The 19772-nt window shown below is 40.8% G+C and overlaps 1 protein-coding gene across 3 annotated transcripts in view; it reads right to left on the reverse strand.

Moving 5' to 3' along the window:
* The window catches only part of slc2a9l2 (solute carrier family 2 member 9, like 2), a 172563-nt gene that overhangs the window by 20720 nt on the left and 132071 nt on the right, over positions 1 to 19772 (reverse strand). For all 3 annotated transcript variants that reach the window (XM_033626739.2, XM_033626738.2, XM_033626737.2), the window contains exon 12: positions 6816 to 6943. In XM_033626739.2, coding sequence (XP_033482630.1) covers positions 6816 to 6943 — 128 coding nt within the window. The remainder of the gene's footprint in view (positions 1 to 6815; positions 6944 to 19772) is intronic.

The following is a 19772-nucleotide window of genomic DNA, read 5'->3' on the forward strand; positions in this document are numbered from 1 at the left end:
CACTTTTGTTGCTCTTGTACAGTGGTCTGCTGGTTGGCAGCTGTCTCATCTATGTGTCATGCCACCCATCTTACCTTCCTCATATTGACAAACTCAGCTCATATACATGTAATCTGAACTATGTCATTATTATGAAACTTACAAATGTAATATATGCGTAGTTTGGAGAAATGTACAATGCCAAGGTCTTCATGGGTTCCATATCCTCATTCTACACAGCGTTCTGCCACATCACAGGCATTGTTGAAGGGGGTGTCAATTCAGGACATTTGACCCCTCAGATTCAGAGCAGATTACCTTGGGAACTTAATCTCTTTGGGGTTATCTGTCCGGATAGTGAGGTTGGTTCGTGAGGGCAGCAATACAAGAACAGTCCCTATCTCTGATTAATTTCAATAAGGCAGCTATTCCCTTCACTTACAGTGAAGTGCTTGTGTTTTATGTGCTCTTTTCAAGTGTTTGGCAGATTCTTCTTGTTTTATACTCTCCATACTTTGAGATCTACTAACTGATGAAATGAGTGCTTTGGATGCAGCAGTCAGCCATGTCGTTCTCTCTGTGTGTTCTCTAATGTTTTGTTACATCAGTCAAATGCAAAAAGGCAGCAGAGGCCTGGGGAGCATTAATGGGATAAGAAGACATCACAACGGCCCCAGGACATTTACCTGGAGGTGGATTTGAGAAAACTGTTCACTGCATAAGACACGTCTCAGTATCAGTGGCACAACCATGGTTACAGTTAAAGCTACAGTACCACTTCAATCATGCCATCATTCTTACATCAAAGTGCCTTATTTATTTATTGTAGTCAGTGAGAAGTACACTGAAACAGAATCAATAATTCCCTTGTAAAATCCCTTAAAATATGCTCTAATTCAAAATATGGTATTATTATTATATTCATCAATTTGTCATTTCTCTTACAGCTCATGAAGTTTGGCTTTCTTTTATGTGATTTATAAGGAAGAGATTAAATAAGAGCATGATGGAGATACATCATGTATATCACTGCTTCTTGGCTCTATATGTTAAATTTGAGGTCTTCTCAGTTGACAAGAAATTGATCAATAATTTTAACCAGCTGTGTATTTATATTTAGATATTAGTTTAGAGGAATGACTTAATTTACTGTATTAGAATGTTGTACTTCATACAGAAGGCAGTCATTATGGAGTATTTGTTAACCTAATTCTGATAGTTTTGGAAATGTATCCAGACATAGTGGTTGCGCTTGCAGATGTGCATATATGACTGAATATATATTATATCGATATAGTCAAGTTGCGTTACATAATGCATACCAGTGTGCATCTCTCCTCTCTCACACTCTCCGCACAGCTCTCCCCCTCCAGACTCCAGCAACACTAAGAGAGACACGTTGCTGCTCCTCTGTTTAATCCATCTGTTTATTAGTCTACAGTGTGACATCAGTCTACGAGTTGCAGGACTATGTTTAATCAGTCTGTGAGATGAATGACTGCCACTGTCACTTTTGACCGTGCTGAGCCATGCTGCGCCGATTTGCATCTCCATCATCATGTAAGCAGCGCCATGCCACGCCAAGCTGCGCCAGAGATGGGGGTAGTGATGATGTCTCACCAAGCAAGCCTGTGTGTTGTGGCACTGAACTCACCTCTGTCTGCAGGAGATCAGAGAGAAAGGCATTTTTTAAAGTCTCTGTGTTCAGCGCTCAGAACTTTTGTAGCTTCTAACTGAATCTCTGTGGTTTGGAGTTTAGTTTCTCTCCTGCGTCCTGTTTTTATTTTAGATATCTGCTTTATTTTACTGTTTATGTTTGCTATCTGGCCTATTAGAAGTTGTGTGAAGTTGCTGCTCGGAAACCCAACATGTCCTTATTTTGCTGCTTCATAATACAATTTTTACATAACAAAGTAATGGGGGACATTTATTGAGAAGAATCTATAGGATATTAAATGAATCACTGAATTAGCGAAACTTTATTAGCGGCTTTTCTCCAGTTAAGACAAGTCTAATAATACTGCAGAGAGGAAGAGTGGAAGCAGAAACAGCCACAGTGAGATGTTGATGAGGAGCAGCAACCAACAGACCCTTACTGCCCCTCTGCAGCTCACCTTCAACAGGTAAACTTCTTTTACCTGCCCTGCTGTGAAAAAAAAAAAAACATGCAGCAAAAATAACAGGGGACTTCAGCCGTGGATCAGCTTGCAACTGAACTTGTAGCTGAATTAGTAGAAAATACTGAGAGATACAATGTGAATCACCATTCAGCCTGAAAATACCGAGATGTGAATATTTGTCCATATCGCCCAGCCCTATGCACTGTGTAGCACGCATTTCACACACAGAATTCGAATGCTAAAATAAAGTAGCGTACAATAATTATGGTAAATGCACTGCACTTAGATAGTATTTTTCCAGTCTTAGTGACACTGGTGCCACCTGCACATCAGTAATCATTTATGCACACTCACACACTGATGGCACAGCAGTTGGGAACAATTTGGCCCAAGGATCCTTTAACATGTAGATTGCAGGGGCCAGGGATCAAATCATCGACCTTCCAATCCTGAGCCACAGCTGCTCCCTTATAGTGCGCTGTATAGTAAACTGGAGGTGATTTCAGGTGCAGCCCATGAGCGAACTGTCTGAATAAAAAGTAAGGGATTCACAGCTTGACTTGTGGCTTCTGCATCAGTAATGCAACATGAACTAAAGCACTAAACTTAACTTGAAACTCAACAGTTCACCACTGTGGAGCTGCCATCCATGGAGGACCTCTACACCCAGCTTTGCAGGCAGAAGGAAAACAGGATCATCAAAGACCTGAATCACTGCAGCCAAAAACTGTTCCTCCCGTTGTCAGGCTGCTGGTAGACATTCCCACACCATTAGGCTCAGGGACAGCTTTATCCACAGACCACAAGATTGCTGAACTCTTGAACACATCACTTGACATTTTACTCACTGCACTGGTACACATAACCTAAATACTACTTCTACTACCTGTTTATACATGCACACACTGTAGTTTACATCTATATTTATTTCATCCAGTCTATATCACAGTTAATTCATTTTATTACTACTGCACACCACCTATCTCTGCACTATTTTATGTATTAAGTCTCGGATTATCATCTTAACTTGCGTGTTTTTCTTTTATACATTTTGTAGTAGCATTGTTGGAGGGAGTCTGAAAACAAGAATTCCATTGCCACTGATTGCTTCACTGTAATTGTTGTACATTTGACGGATATAGACTTGAAACAATACACAATCTATCCATCAAGTGGCCAAACAGGTACCTATATATCCTCTCATACCGCCAAACCCAATTCTGAATTGTATAAACACTATGTACTCTTACAAAGTAACTTCAATAAGAGATTGTAAAGTCAAAAACACTGAAGTTAAAAAAGTATAAGAATAAAAGAGTGAAAGTAAGAATCAGAGAACGAGAAAAATAAGCTGGGAGGTCAAAGAGGGGGAGAGGAAGAGGCACATAAGGAAAGAAACAGAGAAGGTAAAATGAGAGGAGGCAGTGATGTGGAGCCGCCTGCAGCAACAGCAGCTTTTAGAAGGTGAAAGAGGACCCTGCAGTTTCCAGGAAAAACATTCCTGTGTTAGACACTAATAGGCTCTTCTGTCTCAAAATGTTGTATTTGCTCATTAAAAAAAAAAAAATAAATAAATAACCAAACACAATTGTATATGAAGCAGTTTTAAGATGCTCATAAATCGTAACAAACAAGGATCAATGACTGTTATGAACTTTTTAGAAATTTAATACCAGAAAAGGAGCATTAAAGGATTATATAATAGAGTGCCAAAGTCTGGCCCCCTTTCATGTTAGTCTCCATATCAGTAGCTCTCAACGCTCGGTGTATTTTTGTAAAGATTGTTTCTTTTATCGTGTCTTTTTGAAAAGTTAAAAACATTAAAATGGGTTTTTCACTGAATATTCTCAGATAAACAGGTATCTATTTCTGTACTGGATGGGAAAAAAAACACCCAAATGTCTCCTTATTCAAACCAAAATAAACGTATCATTTTGTGTAATTTGTAACAAATATCTACAGCTCCTATGATGCTTTGAAAGTGCTTCTGTGCCTAAAACTTTGTATTCAGCTTTCCTGTCATGTCTCACATTTCACCTGTAAAACCTTGCTTACAAGGCCGAGCAGCAAAAGCAGCCCATCAGCAGCAGCACAACAGCCAGTGTCCACACTCCATTCAACCACAGTACTGACAGAGCTCACAGTCCATACCCAAAATCAGGTACCCAAATCAATATGTGTAAAACGTGGAAAGCAATGACTTGAAAAACACATCTGAAACATGTAACATAATGCACCTCCAATAAGTCACAAGAGAAAGATTTTAAAATGAACAGTCAAAGCAGAAGCAGCAGAGGCCACAACACACTGGGCCAGATGGATTATGTACACACAAAACCATGTGTACGCCTTTTCCCACACATAAACTGGTATTTATAAAGAAAGTGGGGTGAGAATGTGCGCACCTCATGCATTCTTCAGACCAGACATACTCTTGGCTTTAGCTGAGATAACAGAGGGTGATGATGAGGATTAGATTAAATATAAGTTGAAGGACAGATAAGTTTGTTTTTAGGTTGTTAGCTAATTCCACTGATCATGTTATCATATTTCCTGCTTACACGGTGTTCTGCAAAATGTCAATCAAAGGTGTACCTATAAAGTTAATTCTAAATGATTTATAAGGGCTGAATGTCATTTTTATTTGTATTTAAATTAATCTTCCTGATAATAATCTTTTAATTTGATCCTGTAAGGCATTTTGTAAAGTCAGCTTCAATATGAGTGCTGTAAATGAATCATTGATCATCCTTCTGATGTTTCATATTAATGATGATTAAGATTAAGCATGGTGATGGTTCGCAGGAATGTAATGGATTAGGGGTATGGAGGCTACAAATACCCACAGCCATGCATAATGCCATGCCTGTTCTGGCTGGTGGAGAACCTCTCTGATGCAACACAGAGGGAGAATGCACTTTCTTCATTGTATTTCTTGTTGACAGGTCTTTTAAATTGTGGAGGGTCACAAGTATTCATATGCAAACAAGTGTATAAGGGCACTTCTATATCTATTTATGGCAAACTGTGGGTGTGGAAATGAGGCTTGTGCCTGTGCGCCCAGCCCCACAATGACTGAGATTTATAAAACACAATCAGGTGTACGCAAGGCTTTATAAATCAGATGAAAAGAATACACACGCATATTTCTGCCTTTGTGCATACACACAGTTTTAGTCGTGAATCTGCACAGAGTTTTATACATCTGCCCCCCAGATTTTAATTCCCTAATACAGGCCATAATACAGCCCTGATGACATCACCAGGGTTATTTTCCACACCTTGTAAAACTCACTCCAGAACCATGGAACACATTACACAAGAGTGTATTCACAGGCTGAGTAATACATCTGAAGAAGACTAAACTCTTCACAATGGGTAAAATGGGTACAGTGCCCCTTTACAGTATATTTTACTGCCAATATCCTGCAGTTATGAATATCTCACAGATTGCAAAACTAACAAGAGAAATAAAAACTGTGCGTCCAGATCCTAGTTGAGCAGTGAAGGCAAAAGCTCGGTGGAACAGCCTTCATGACTTAGCTGCGGTATAAATATCCCAGAATGCAATCAGCAGATGACAGAGTTATAAAGGACAGCATCTAAGACGGCTCTGTAACGTCAATAGGCTAACACTCATTTTAAGAGCTAGTATCAGATTTTCTTTTGCTAGGCGGAAAATGTTTTTAAAGTTGTTTTTAAATTGCAGGCAGAGTTGAGGTTGGCATGAGTTACCATGGTTATGCATCTCCAATCGGCAAAGAGGCTCTCAAAAAAACAGTGTGGTAATTACAGCCCAGTACATCTGAAAAGATACATACTACCATTTATTCAGACAAAAATATGAACAATAGTACACATAATGGGTGTGTATTGAATAGTATGCCACTGTGGACGCAGTGGCAGTGCATGTCTTATATTGTTAGGTCAGGTCAGAATTTTGAAGCACTTTTGCACCCAGGCCAAGAGGACCAGAGCAGTGTGAAGAAACTATCAGGCAAATATCAGTAGAGAGGTACGCACTGACCAGCAATAGTTCAGATTTTCTAGTACAGTTAGGCTAAGAAATGATTCAGCAAAGAACATCTATAACTTGTTTGTATAATCCAGTATATTAAGTCAGGAGCACTCTGGTCATTAACTTAATACCATTACTGTGAAAAGCTTGTAAATCAGCAGGGATCTCTGACCCTTCCTAGGACAACCATTAGAGCTCAGTAGTTGTATAATGAGGATACAAAATACATAATTTTATGTGACAGGACTGCTGAAACATTGAACAGCAAGTATGTTGACTAATGAGAGTCCAAAGAGGAGGTGGAGGTGCTGGCAGAGTGCAGGCAACAACAACCACCTGACAGCATGGTGTGACAGGCAGCAACTGCTGGGATTAATGAGGGGCTGACAACTTTAATGGACTGTGAAAGGCTGAAGTGACAACCGTGGCTGGTGTTGGTTTAGCTGACAATAAGATGATGACAAAGTATGTGTAACACTTTACTTTAGAGAAGCATTACTTGTCTCTGCTGACATTGTGACCAATATGTTTGTGGTCCTTGTTTTATCTATTTCCATGCCAAATCCCATGTATGTGTACACATTTAACTTGGCCTTTAAAATTGAATATGATTCTGAACTGACTGGGCTCCAAAACCTGACCCTTGATCCTGATACAGTGTGTACATGTGCAGCACACATTTAGATGAGGTTACTCACTTGGATGAATGGGAACAGGAGGCCCACAGCAAAGTTGGACAGCCAGTTTACTGTACCAGCGATCATGAAGGCAGCAGGTCGGTAGGACTGTTCAAACAGTTCCCCGGTCAGGATAAAGGGGATGCCACCTAACAACAAGAAGAAAGAAGGGCATCAAAATTACAGAATTACAGCCCTGCAGTTGTATGCCTCACACACCAGTCAAGTTTCTTTTACAGTTTACATCCATGTCTATGAAAACATGGATGCTTCACACCCACTGATCCCCCAGCAGCAAAGAAGATCTATAGGTTAGGTTAGGTTCTTTAATGTCCCCATGGGGATAATTGTTTTCACACATCATCAGTCAGGTTGGTTTCAGGGCAGCATACGCAACATATAACAGATAATAGACCCTCTTCCCACATATTCCCCAGATAACAAATAACAAATAACCCTCTCCCACACATACCACAGAAAACCATATAAACATAAACACGACATAGACAGTGTACAAGGGTGAAATATTAAATCTACATGTTTTTGTTTAGGGCTGTGATGGCTGAGGGGACAAAACTTCTTTTAAAATGGTCTTTTTTCCAGTCCAGTACCCTGTATCTGCGGCCAGATGGGAGAAGTATGAAAAAATGGTTCAGGGGATGATCGGGGCTGTTTACTATTGCACATGCTAGGCGTGTGATGGCAAGTTCATTTGCTTCTGACAGGCTGGGGGTGGGGAGGTTGATTATTTTGGATGGTGTGTGTGTGGGATTTTGAGGAGTCTGTTTTTGCTGGTGACAGTGAGCAGGGTGAAGAAGCAGGGGGAACAGTACATTAGGATGGGTTGGATGATGCTTTTGTAGAGGAGTAAGAGGAAGTGGGGGGCCACAGACAGTGATTTCAGTTTGCGTATGATGTAGAGCCTTTGGTGTGAACGTTTGTGTGTGGTAATGCCATGGTCGTTGAAGCTGAGTTTATTGTCTATGGTGAGTCCTAGGTATTTGAAACTGTTGACTTGTTCAACTGGTTGTCCTCTGATGAGTGTGCAGTTGAGTGTAGGGGGTGTCTTGGATGTGTGTATGACCATTTCCTTTGTTTTGTCAATGTTTAACTGGAGGTAGCTGTCTGTGCACCACTGTGAAAACTGTGAGATTGACTGTTGATATGCTATGATGGAGTTGTTGTCACTGAGTAGACCTACTATGGCTGTGTCATCTGCATATTTGTAGTATGTGGTGACAGGGGATGGGCTGCTGCAGTCATTTGTATAGAGGGTGTAGAGAAATGGACTGAGAACGCAGCCTTGAGGGGCTCCGGTGTTGGTGGTGAGGGGTGATGATGTTGCTGTACCTACTTTCACTGTCTGTGGTCTGTTGCTGAGGAAGTTGTATATCCAGTGAATGTGGAGTGGAGAAATGTCCAGATGTTGGAGCTTTTTGATTAACTGGTGCCGCTGGATTGTGTTGAATGCAGAACTAAAATCGACGAACAGGACTGATGCAAAATTGCTTGGTGTCTGGAGATGGTGGAGGAGGGAGTGGAGGAGGCATGCCACTGCGTCCTCAGTCCCCCGTTTCGGCCTGTATGCAAACTGGTGAGCGTCCAGTTGTGGTCTGACGGTTGGTAGGATGAGGTGAAGCATGATCTTTTCCATACATTTCATGATTATGGGTGTGAGTGCAACTGGACGGAAGTGATTGGGCTCTGAAGGGTGGGGTTTTTTGGGTATTGGTGAAATGGTTGAGGTCTTCCAGAGGGTGGGAACTTGAGCTGTTCTGTATGATTCCCAGAAGATGGAGTGGAAGTGTGGGGAGAGCTCCAGGGTGCAAAGCTTTAGCACCCTTGCCGGGACGCCATCCGGCCCTGGTCAATCAATCAATCAAACTTTATTTGTATAGCACTTTTCATACATTAAAAATGCAGCACAAAGTGCTTCACAGAATAAAAACAAACAAAAATAATACATACATATTGAAAACCCGCCCCTCCCACCCCCACATATAAACACACACACACACACACACACACACACACACACACACACAGTCAATATAGTCAATGGTGCCTTGCCAATTTTGCACCTGGCCAGCTGTCGCTGTACATCCTCCTGAGTGAAGAGTGGATGCTGGGGTTCCTCCAGGGGGAGCGCTTTGAGTAGCTCCTCACAGGCGGCAGTGTAATCCTGGGTGTCAAACCGGTTGAAGAAACTGTTAAGGGAGTTGGCAAAGTTCAGTGGGTCTGTCTTTGTGAGATTGTGCTGTCTTGTTTGTTGGCCAGTCAGTATTTTTACTTTTTGAAATGCTTGTTTTGTATTCATGTTCCTAAACCCTTGCTCTAGTCTGTCTCTGTACTGCATTTAGGCTTTGATAATGTCTGTCTGTTGAGTATCTTGAGTGTGGCCCAGTCTTTTTGCTTGAATGTGTTCTGTTTCTCCTTCAGGGAGTGTTTGATGTGGGGGGTGATCCAGGGTTTGGAGTTTGGATATTTGGTGACATTTTTCACGGGGATGGTGCTGTGAATGCAGAAGTTGATGTAGTCCGTGATTAGTGTTACCTTTTCATCCAGACTGCCCTGGAAGATGTCCCAGTCTGTGCAGACAAGAGAGCCCTGCAGTTGTGCCATAGCATCCTCCGACCATTGGGTGACGCTGTACGTTTTTGGTTTGATGCGTTTCAGTTCTGGTTTGTACTGCGGAAGGAGGAAAATGACGTTGTGGTCAGACGAACTGAGTGGTGGGTGAGACCGGGCTCCGAAGGCGTTGGGAATATTGCCGTAGCATAAGTCCAAGATGTTATCTTTTCCTGTGGGAACGTCCACATACTGGTGGAAAGAGGGCAGGACATCGCTGAGAATACAATCAGCAAAGTGTCAAGATGGACACCCAAGATTAGTGTCATGATAAAGTATCTGACCAAATATTTCCCCTTCTTTTCCTGAGATAAAACATTCAATAATGGCCAGAAAAGTGTTTTATGCAGAACATGATGATGTTACAGTCAAGCTGACCTTTTATCTTTTGGATATGAATTGTCATCACTTTGTTTTATCCTATGAGACATTTGTGTGAAGTTTTGTCAGTAATGAACTTACTTAGCATATTAATTTTTGAATTATGGCCAGAAGCATATTTTGTGAGGTCACACTGACCTTGACAATTGACCACCAAAATCCAATCTGTTCATCTATGAGTCCAAGGACACAATTGTGCCAGATTTGAAGAAATTCCCTGAAGCTGTTCTTGAGCTATTGCGTTCACAAGAATGAGATGGATGCAAGGTCACAGTGACCTTGAGCTTTGAGCCTTGACCACCAAAATCCAATCTGTTCATCTATGAATCCAAGTCAATGCTTGTGCCAAATTTTGAGAAATTCCCTCAGGGCATTTTTGTGATCACATTTACAAGAATGAGATGAGATGAGAACGAGAATGAGAGTCACAGTGACCCTAACCTATGACCACTAAAGCTAATAAGTTCATTCTTGAGTCCTAGTGGAAATTTGTGCCATATTTAAAGAAATTTCTTGAGCCATTCTTGAGATATCATGTTCACAAGGATGGGATGGCTGTACATACAACCCAAAAACATAAATCCTCCGGCCTCTGGTGCAGAGGCATGAAAACAGTTTCACTCTGAGCATCATTATGTACTTACAAACCACATCAAGTGGAAAAAAAGCGCTCAATGTTTCCTCCAGCTGCAGAGTGAACATTTGTTTAACTCAGAAAAGAGAACAATTGCACCAAACTGAAACTACAGAACTGAACTAGAAAAGTGCACAAAGTAGATTGCAGATCTCAGGTGTAACTGGGGGGCATGAAGGTAGGGAATAGGGAGTGCATGGCAGGCTGTGTGTCCAGTGTATTTACATGACATTAGTGGAACTAAAGATATACTATGCAGGATTTTCCGAAAAGACAATGTATAGACTCATTAAAAAGCAATCCCTCTCAGACATCACTTAAGTCCCACTACAAGTGTGTGGCAGTGTGTTTATCTGCAGGAACTCTGCCTTCTGTCTGTATTTTCTTCCTATTTTCTATACCCAGGACATTTATAGGTATGTACTCCCATGGCACTATAAGGTCAGGGCTTTACAAAAAGGTAATAACCAGGTGCCAGAAAGTAAATGGCAGGCGTTCAAGAGACAGAGCACCGAGAAAACACATACACAGCGAGGCAAAACATTAAATGAGAGTGAGTCTGGGGTTGGCTTTTAATTTAACTGGTGAGCATGTTCAGAAACAGCAACCTACAATCCTGCATAGTATACCTTTAAGATGCATAAAATAGCTTATAGGTATTGTAATCAAGCATCCTGCATGCAAATTTGTGAATCCTAGGATAGCAAAGAAATGACCCACCCTACTCTCCCCATGATTGGCTAGTGCTGTTAGAGATATTAACGGTTAGAGCGTGTCAATATCACATGATATTATCTTTTTATTTGTCCTTCCCTCTCACCACATCGTGTAATAAATAGTAGTGCATGTCTGACACTGTAACACCAAACACCATCTTCCTGTCCAGTTCTTTATACTACTGTTTCATAGCCACTTAGATGCAAGATACAATCAGCAGCTTATTTGACCAAGTTGAAATCATGGGTATATCCATATTAGTTTGATTTACAAAATGAAAATAAACACATTTCATAACTTGACTGATAGAATACATCTGTACTTCAGTCCAGGAAAAAAAAAACTTAATACACAAAAACTGCATGTAAAAATGACTATGCTGCCACAAGCTGCTGATTATTTTAAAACATAAAAATAAAACTGATGATTTGTAGAAGATAATTAAATGATTCAGTTTGTGAATAAAGCCAGACTGAGTTGTGTAACTGGGTTTTGATAAGACCTGACATACCACAATCACAGTTTAAACATTTTAATATGGTCGTCCCCTTGTTGAAAGTCAGACTTTCCTCCAGCCTCTCCTCGAGTACAATGTGCAACCAACATTTCCAAACCTCCGAGAGCAGATGTTGACATTTGGATGTTTTGGTGGGTGATGACGTCAAACTAGGAGGCTGAGATTGAAAAACTTGGCCCACTGAGTTCAAATGTAAAATGTAGTAATTCATCCTGACAGATGTTTGCAAACTCAGTGGAGAGCACTGGGGAACAATTCAAAACAGTATAGTCTTAATTTAGGAGGAAGGTTAACAGAATAAAGCTGCTGCAGCAGCGTTAAGGTACAAAATGATCCCAAATCTTCCCAACTGACTGACACAAGCTGCTGAACGTATTGAACATGTTCTATTACAAAAACCATCAGTGCAGGGGAATCAAACTTTTAAAGATGTACTTTTTCAAAGTTCCCTTTGTATCTGCAGACAGTCTTAAGACAACAGTAATGAGTTGGAAGTGGGCAGAGGGACATTTTGAGATGTTTTAAAGTAATTTTTTAGATTTGCCCACACTATAGCTCAATCAGGGAGAACAGCTTTTAGCAAAGGGACTGAGTGTGTCCAGCCTCGATTACAATTTTCAATGAATGAGATTTTTTTCCCCCAACACACACAGGTTGTACTAAAGATTCATTCCGAGCTCCCTGCCTCAAGAATGATTTATGTGCTCAGTCAGCTGACATTGTCCATGAGCTGTTCTCTAAGTGAGGGGTGGATCTGACTCAGACTGTAGCGATGCCTAGTAAACAGCCTGTCACTTAGGCCTTGTTTACACAGATACCGATACTAATAAAAACAGATTTTTATTTATCCCTCATAAAAAAAATTCCGGGTTTACACGATCAATTGTGAAAATGATATCCCTGTTTACACAAAAACGCAAAAACGGCAGCTTTTTGCTGCAATTAGCATGCCAGGCCAGTAGGTGGCGATACGCCATATGTCAAACACCATAGAAGAACATTCTGCACATGTACAGTGATTTGTTTTCCTCTTGACGCTAGTGATAAAAACAATGATAAACTACATTTTAACCTTATGTAGCATAGTTAGCTGCTATGCACTTACTAATATTGGGCACAGCAGACATCTTTGTGTGCCGATGTAACGGTGATGTTGATGCAGCAGTGCTAAGTTCATTTGTGAGCTTGTAAGTAGTCCCAAAAGTGCTAACAAAACGTAAACAACCCGGCATATATCCACCATTGTTGTTGTGGTTCCCGGGCGCCTAATGGGCATACACGAACTGGGTTGCAACGTCATCATTTTCCAAAATCTCCATCTATCCTGTTTACCCCTCTCCATAGAAACGGATATTTTTAAAAACTTTCACTTTGGAAGCCCTCCGTTTTTGTCAAGAAAAACGCCGGTTACATGTAAATGATAGGTGCAAACACAAAGATAAATAGCCGCTTTCAGAAATATAGGGAACCGTATAAACAGGCCCTCAAAGCGATCTCACCCTTAATTATGCATAACTTTAAGCCTTAATAAAATCTAAATGAGCGAGTTATATGGAAATTCACCCCCTGTGCAGATGTCATGAAGGGGTAAATTAGCTATAGAGACAAAAAACGTTTTTGTACCAGGCTGTAAACATGTTTATTTCTGCTTTAAAGTTGGCCATTTTATCATGGAGGTCTGTAGGGACTGATTTGCTCCTGGAGAGAGCCTCAAGAGGCCGTTCAGAGAACTGCAGTTTTTGGCACTTCATGTTGGCTTCAATTTTCAGCCCCAGCTGGTTCCTGCTTGATAAAAACAAGACAAAAAACGTTTGTATAGCAGCAACATGGTCATGCATCTTTGTAGAGGCACATCCTTGTTTGATAATGACCAACTTGAATGACTTGCTGAAAAAGAAGTCTAACTCTGTGTGTGCAGACAAGGACACAGTTATACACTTTTCACACAAGACTCAACTAGACAGGATTTCCAAACTCCTCTGCCCCCTCAGTTATGGATGCAAGAGGAATTCCACTCCAAAATGTAATGGACGGTGACATTTTCAGCCATGTTTCATCAGAGAATATCCCTTCAAGCCTGCTGCAGATATTATGCAACAGCAAGCTGCTCAAGTGAGCCAACCACCTTCTGCAGCGGTCAGTTGTGGTTGGAAGATGAAGGTTAAGAGAGGTTCGGGCTGCTGGTGACTGGTGGTGGGCGTGTGTACGGTGTTTTGCGCTACAAAACGCGATAATGGGTCTATGCTTTTGTAAAGTTTTTGCTTGAATATGTGACTGACAACATTTCAAAGTTTGAATTCACACACGAACAGTCATTTTTTAGAAAATGCACAAACAATAAGATAAAGTGCTGGAAGAGAGACACAAATAAAAGCATACAATATTATTCACAGCCCAGACACAGGAAGTTATGTCTTATCTGGACTTCGTTTTATCTGGCTCTTTTTGAATAAGCTGCAGCCTGACAGCATATTGGTATATGGGTGTAGATAGTGTTCTTTGTGGTGCGGGACATGTTGTCAAATGGTGTACATTATATAAGCAAGTTTAGGGAGCTGGCTAGCCACATAGCCACATATTTAACAGTTTTTTTCTCCACAGTGTTCTCTGCTAAACTGAGATATATTGTCCCTTTGGTGCCTGTTCGAGTACATTACGTTCATCGTTAATGGTGAATGTAATGGCTTAAGACATTAGTTCTGTAACATTATGTACTGCACATATGGCTGCAGGCAGTCCTGTACCCTCTGAGAGCACAAAAATATCAACTAAGGTTATACAGTCGTGCTCACCATTACTGGCACCCATGAAGCTAAGTACGTAATGTGGAATATCTCCTGAAGAAAATTAATCAAGTGAAACAATTTTTTTCTATAGAGAACTTGTGTTGATACAAAAGAGCAAATGATAAACAACAATTTAAAACAATAAACAGTGGGATGAAAAAATAGAAAAATTCAAAGCTTGCTGTGACACTGGTATTGGCACCCTTTGCTGTAAATCAGTATGGAAACACATTATGACTTATCTGTGGTAAATCACAAATGAGAATCACCTGTGATAAATTGTCTGTGCCCATGTGACATGAATTAGCCAATGAATGATGACTTCCATGTTTTAAAAAGCCACCTGTTATTCCCTGTTCCTTTGTCACAATGGTGAAGACAAAGGAGCTGTCTGAGGACATCGGAAGTGCTATTATTAGCAAACACAAGACCTCTAAAGGGTATAAGGCCATCTCCAAAGACCTTGGTATCCCTGTTTCAACAGTGCGTAATGTTATTAAAAAGTTTGCCAAGCATGGAACTGTCAAGAACCTCCCTGGACGTGGGGGGAAGAGAAAAATTGATGAGAGAAGTCTTCAAAGGTTGGTGCGAATGGTAGAAAAAACACCACGTCAAACATCCAAAGACCTGAAGGCCAACCTGGAACAGTCTGGGGTCACAGTTTCAACAAGTACTATGCACCACACACTAAACCAAGCAGGGCTTTATGGGTGAAGGCCAAGGAAGACACCATTGCTGAGGAAAAGACATAGAAAGGAACGACTGATATTTGCCAAAGAGCACCTGGACAAACCACAATCCTTCTGGGAAAATGTTCTATGGACAGATGAAACAAAAATAGTGTTTTTTGGCAATGCACATCAAGCATGGTGGAGGATCCATAATGCTGTGGGGCTGCTTTGCTGCATCTGGTACTGGAGGCCTTGACCATATCACAGGAATCATGAAATCAGAAAATTACCAAGAGATTTTAGAGCGAAATGTCCTACCCAAAAAAGTCCAAAAAATGGACTGTTTTAAACGGCCAGCACTGAGTCCTGATCTCAATCCGATTGAAAATCTTTGGGGTGAGTTGAAATCTGCCATTGGGGAAAAGAACCCTGCAAACGTTCAAGAGCTTGAACAAATTGCAAAGGAAGAGTGGGAGAAAATACCAGCTGAGAAGTGCAAGAAGCTTATAGATGGCTACAAGAAACGTTTGGAGGCTGTCATCGCTGCCAAAGGGTGTGCAACCAAATATTAAAGAGGGGTGCTGTTATTGCTGTACATGCTGTTTTTTCTGTATCTCCTTTTAAATTACAATATGTAAGTTGAAAAAACAATTTTCTTTGTTAAATTACTTTGGACCTCCAATTAAAAGATCCTGATGATATAAATTTGGTACATTTCCATTTCTTTCTGAAGATATTGTAAAGGTTATGCAACAAATGAAGGGGTGCCAATAATGATGAGCAGGACTGTAGAATTGTGCATTGCATGAATCTAAATCTGTGGATGCTGCATTTTATCCACACAGCAGGTTATTTGTTGTCACATAATTGCCTCTGAGAGGAAAATTAATGAGCTACAGGCCACAGGAGCATTTTCATTCAGCCCTGAATAAAGGGCAATATGGCTCACATTAGCCATCAGCATCCTCTTAGGTTTAACTGCTTGCAAAAATAAACGCTTATTATTTGAATAAGATGCCTTGCCACTTAACAAGTGTTACCAGCTTATTACGAGTGACTGTGTGTCACTGGTTCCCTTGGGAGCGGAGTACATCGACACTTAGAAGGACAAATGTGGAGATATGATTTATAGTCCAGGTGATCCGTGAAAATCATGTTCACTTTTTCATGAAAGCATGACACTTGGTATATTTCTACAGTTTGGGGCCCTGAACATTTGCAGATATGTGGCCATCGCAAAAACACCTTGTGGCGGCCATTCTACCTTCTGCTAAAACCAAATTCTGTATTTTGCAGCATATCGCTGAACCAAACATGATAACACGGAATAGGTGATGCCTCCCACTATGTTTTAATGGCCAAGGATTACAATGATACCATATACAACATCATTAACTGCTTAGATGGTGAATTCAGTAATGTCAGAAGGGAATCAAAGTATCTGAGAATCTAGACTAGACTTTGTATTTTCATATGCAATACAGTGACTGAATAGAGGGGAACAACAGATACCCTCTCTAAAATCTATGTTTTGCGTGTCCGTGAATGCAGCACAGATGGAGCTCTCCATGAGTTCTTTTTTTCTTCAGCAGCATTTTGTGAGTTGCAGGCTGAATAATTGATCTGTCGCTCCATTCATTTGTTCATAGCTGATCGGATCAGATTGATAGAGAGGAGCAGTTGCTGCAGAGGCAAGTTAGACCCAGTTTAGACCCAGTATGAATGGTTAAGTGTCATTATCAATGCGCCTGACATTCTGCTGCTCCACATGTGTCAAAAGTGCATTCCCCATACCACAGCGTGGTGCTATAAAGAACCCAGGAGTGTATGTATTTCAGCGGCGTTCCCAGTGAATGGTTCAGCCAGAAAAATAGAAAATCTATTTGTGGTGGCAGTTGTTTTGATTGTGGCAGGCTGTCACGAATAGATGAATATGTGGGAATCCCTGAGTATTCAATATGACTTGAGCACCTTAGCTTCAAAAGAATGTGTCAAACACAAAGATGTATTATTTATTTCAAAACCACATTTTACTGGTCACTGTCACTGGCTTCTCTGCATTTGCAATGTCCACAGAAGCCTTTCTTGCAGCCACAACTTAAGAGCTCAAGGATGGACTGGCTTGCCTGTGGAAGTCTTGACAACAATGGTCTCCAATCGCTCAGGTCCATCCAACCTAAGTGTGTTGAAGCTGACATATTTGATACCACCTCAAACGCTACCGACTCAATGTCCTGCTCCTATACATTCTCACAATATTACAATTCATTAGACACTAACACGCATGACACAGTCAAAAACGTCTCACAATCCAAACCTATGTAGACTTGACATCGTCTTTAAGCACACTGTTGTACCAATCTCTTTTTTGTCATGTGCACTTATGGCACCATACAGTACCTGTCATAAATAACTTTTACCTGTGTTCGAGTACAGAAAAAATATTATATATATTAAAAAGTAAATGTAAACATAAGAACTTAACTTGTATTCCTCTTGTCGACAAAATAAATCTCCAGCAAAGTTTAAATGCCAGCTTACTGAAACAGTGCAGCAGCTCTAATGACTATTTTTTTTATATTATTCATTATCTGTAAGAAATTAGTGGGTACAGCCTTCTCAGACATAAGGAATCCCGCTAACAACCCATTTATAATGACGAGAGCAGGACAAGCAAGCAACAGGAAACATTAGGAAGAGATTTTTTTCTCTGGATGCAGCCACAACAGCACTGATCTCAGTTCTGCTCGGAGAGGACAAATCCCCTTTGCACATGATGCAGGCGGGTTGGGGCAGCTAGCCAGCATGGGCATTTTGTGTGTGTGTGTGTGTGTGTGTGTGTGTGTGTGTGTGCGCGCGCGCGTGCATGTGTGTGAGATTTTAGTTTGTGAGTGTGCTGGTTAGATCTGTTCCGAGATAATCCGCTCAGTACAAAATAGTGTTTTCCAGGGACTTGTGGACCTAATAATATGTGAAGCCTGTGTGTGCAGGAGAGAGAGATGGCAGAGAGAAGAGAAAAAGGTCAGGTGAAAAATTAAGCGGTATTTTGAGAAATGCTCAATAATCTCCCTTTTTTTTTTATACACACTGATAAATCAGGCCTTGTCTTGCATTAAAAGTCTGTGTTAGTCAGATCCTGTATTTATCATATTTTACACAATTCTGATCCAAAATGTAGTAAAGGTATTTTCAGCCATAAACCTGAGTACACTTGTTGCCAAAGCATGTTCCATGTAAAGCATTTTTGGGGGCATGCTTGGGGGAGCCTAGGGACTGTACACTAATAAGGCCAGCATATGTTTGTGGAGGGCCTCAGAGGAGACAGCATGTGTTGAATAATGTGGGATTAAAGTATGCAGGTTTGCCTTCCAGCCAAACATCACAGCAGCTCACTGATGAAAATTCAAGCAGAGTTAACAGCTAATTAGATGAATAGCCTGCTTTGTTACAGCACTCTGTATTAAACCAATAATCCACCTTCTCTTTTGTAGGACTTACAAAGGCCTCCTGGAGATTCGCCTGCATATATGACCGCTTTCCCTTCAAACCATTCATCGAACAGATCTGTAATGATGTTGTGTTTCTACTATAAGGCCTATTTGTATTAAAAATGTATTTCCTTACAGGTTTCATTTAGAAAAGTGTGTGTTTTATGTATTATTTTTCCCTGCTGGAGGGGTTTACATATGTCAAACTGGCTAATATAACATCCATTAAAAGAGCTGGAATTTTTTAAATTTGAATATGTACATGTTGTATGTGCAACACAGAGCAATGCATGCATCTATTCACACAATGGAAACAACACATTCTAGTCAACCCAACTGCCAGAAAAAAACGTTGCTAATTTAGGCACAAAACCACTTACTTATGGTTAGGAAAAGATCATGTTTAGGCTAACAATACCCAGTTTTAGGGGCCCAATCCTGGCTGGAAAAGCACTGATGTCTCAGTAAAAACAACTGCTTGTTGTGGCACTGCCACTGCTGGAAACACAGTGAGGGGTCATTAAAAAACACCTATGTTTGGTGCCTAAAAAAACACTGTTGGCTCCAAAACTGGTCTGCAGCTTGCCAGACATCTCGCCTAGGTGACACGCGATCCACCGTCCCCTCCACCGCTCTATGAGTCTGTTGATATACTACGTTGCTTTAGAAATGCAGATGTGAAAGGTGCAAATGTAACGTATCAGTGGTGGTTTGCAGTAATGTACAATACCAACATTTTTTCCAAATGGCGCTTTGCTAGTTCTGACATTCACATCACCTAAATAGTGAAAAAAATACGATGAGCGTCTTTTATAATCAGCACTTTTATGGTTTTCATTCTAGCTGGACAGCTTTACTAATGATTTTTTTAGTGAACAGATGCTTTATCATTTAAAAGCCTAATATGAAAGAGATCTAAATCATATCAGCAGCTCCAAATGACACAGCAGTGCAAATCTGATCAGACAGAAATGAAACAGCGATTCTTTTTGGTTTGGATTTGTGACAAGAGCTCGTGCACTGCCTTCTGTTTCAGCTTGACCTCCTGAGACATCACATTTTAGGCTGGTCGTCCACACTCGACCAGTGTCAGTGCCTTGATCTGTTGTGCCTCAGGCGGAGAGGCACACATGAGATGAGAGGACAGCGGTGAGAA

Source organism: Epinephelus lanceolatus, chromosome 1 (genome assembly GCF_041903045.1).
Source record: "Epinephelus lanceolatus isolate andai-2023 chromosome 1, ASM4190304v1, whole genome shotgun sequence".
Classification (NCBI taxonomy): Eukaryota; Metazoa; Chordata; class Actinopteri; order Perciformes; family Serranidae; genus Epinephelus; species Epinephelus lanceolatus.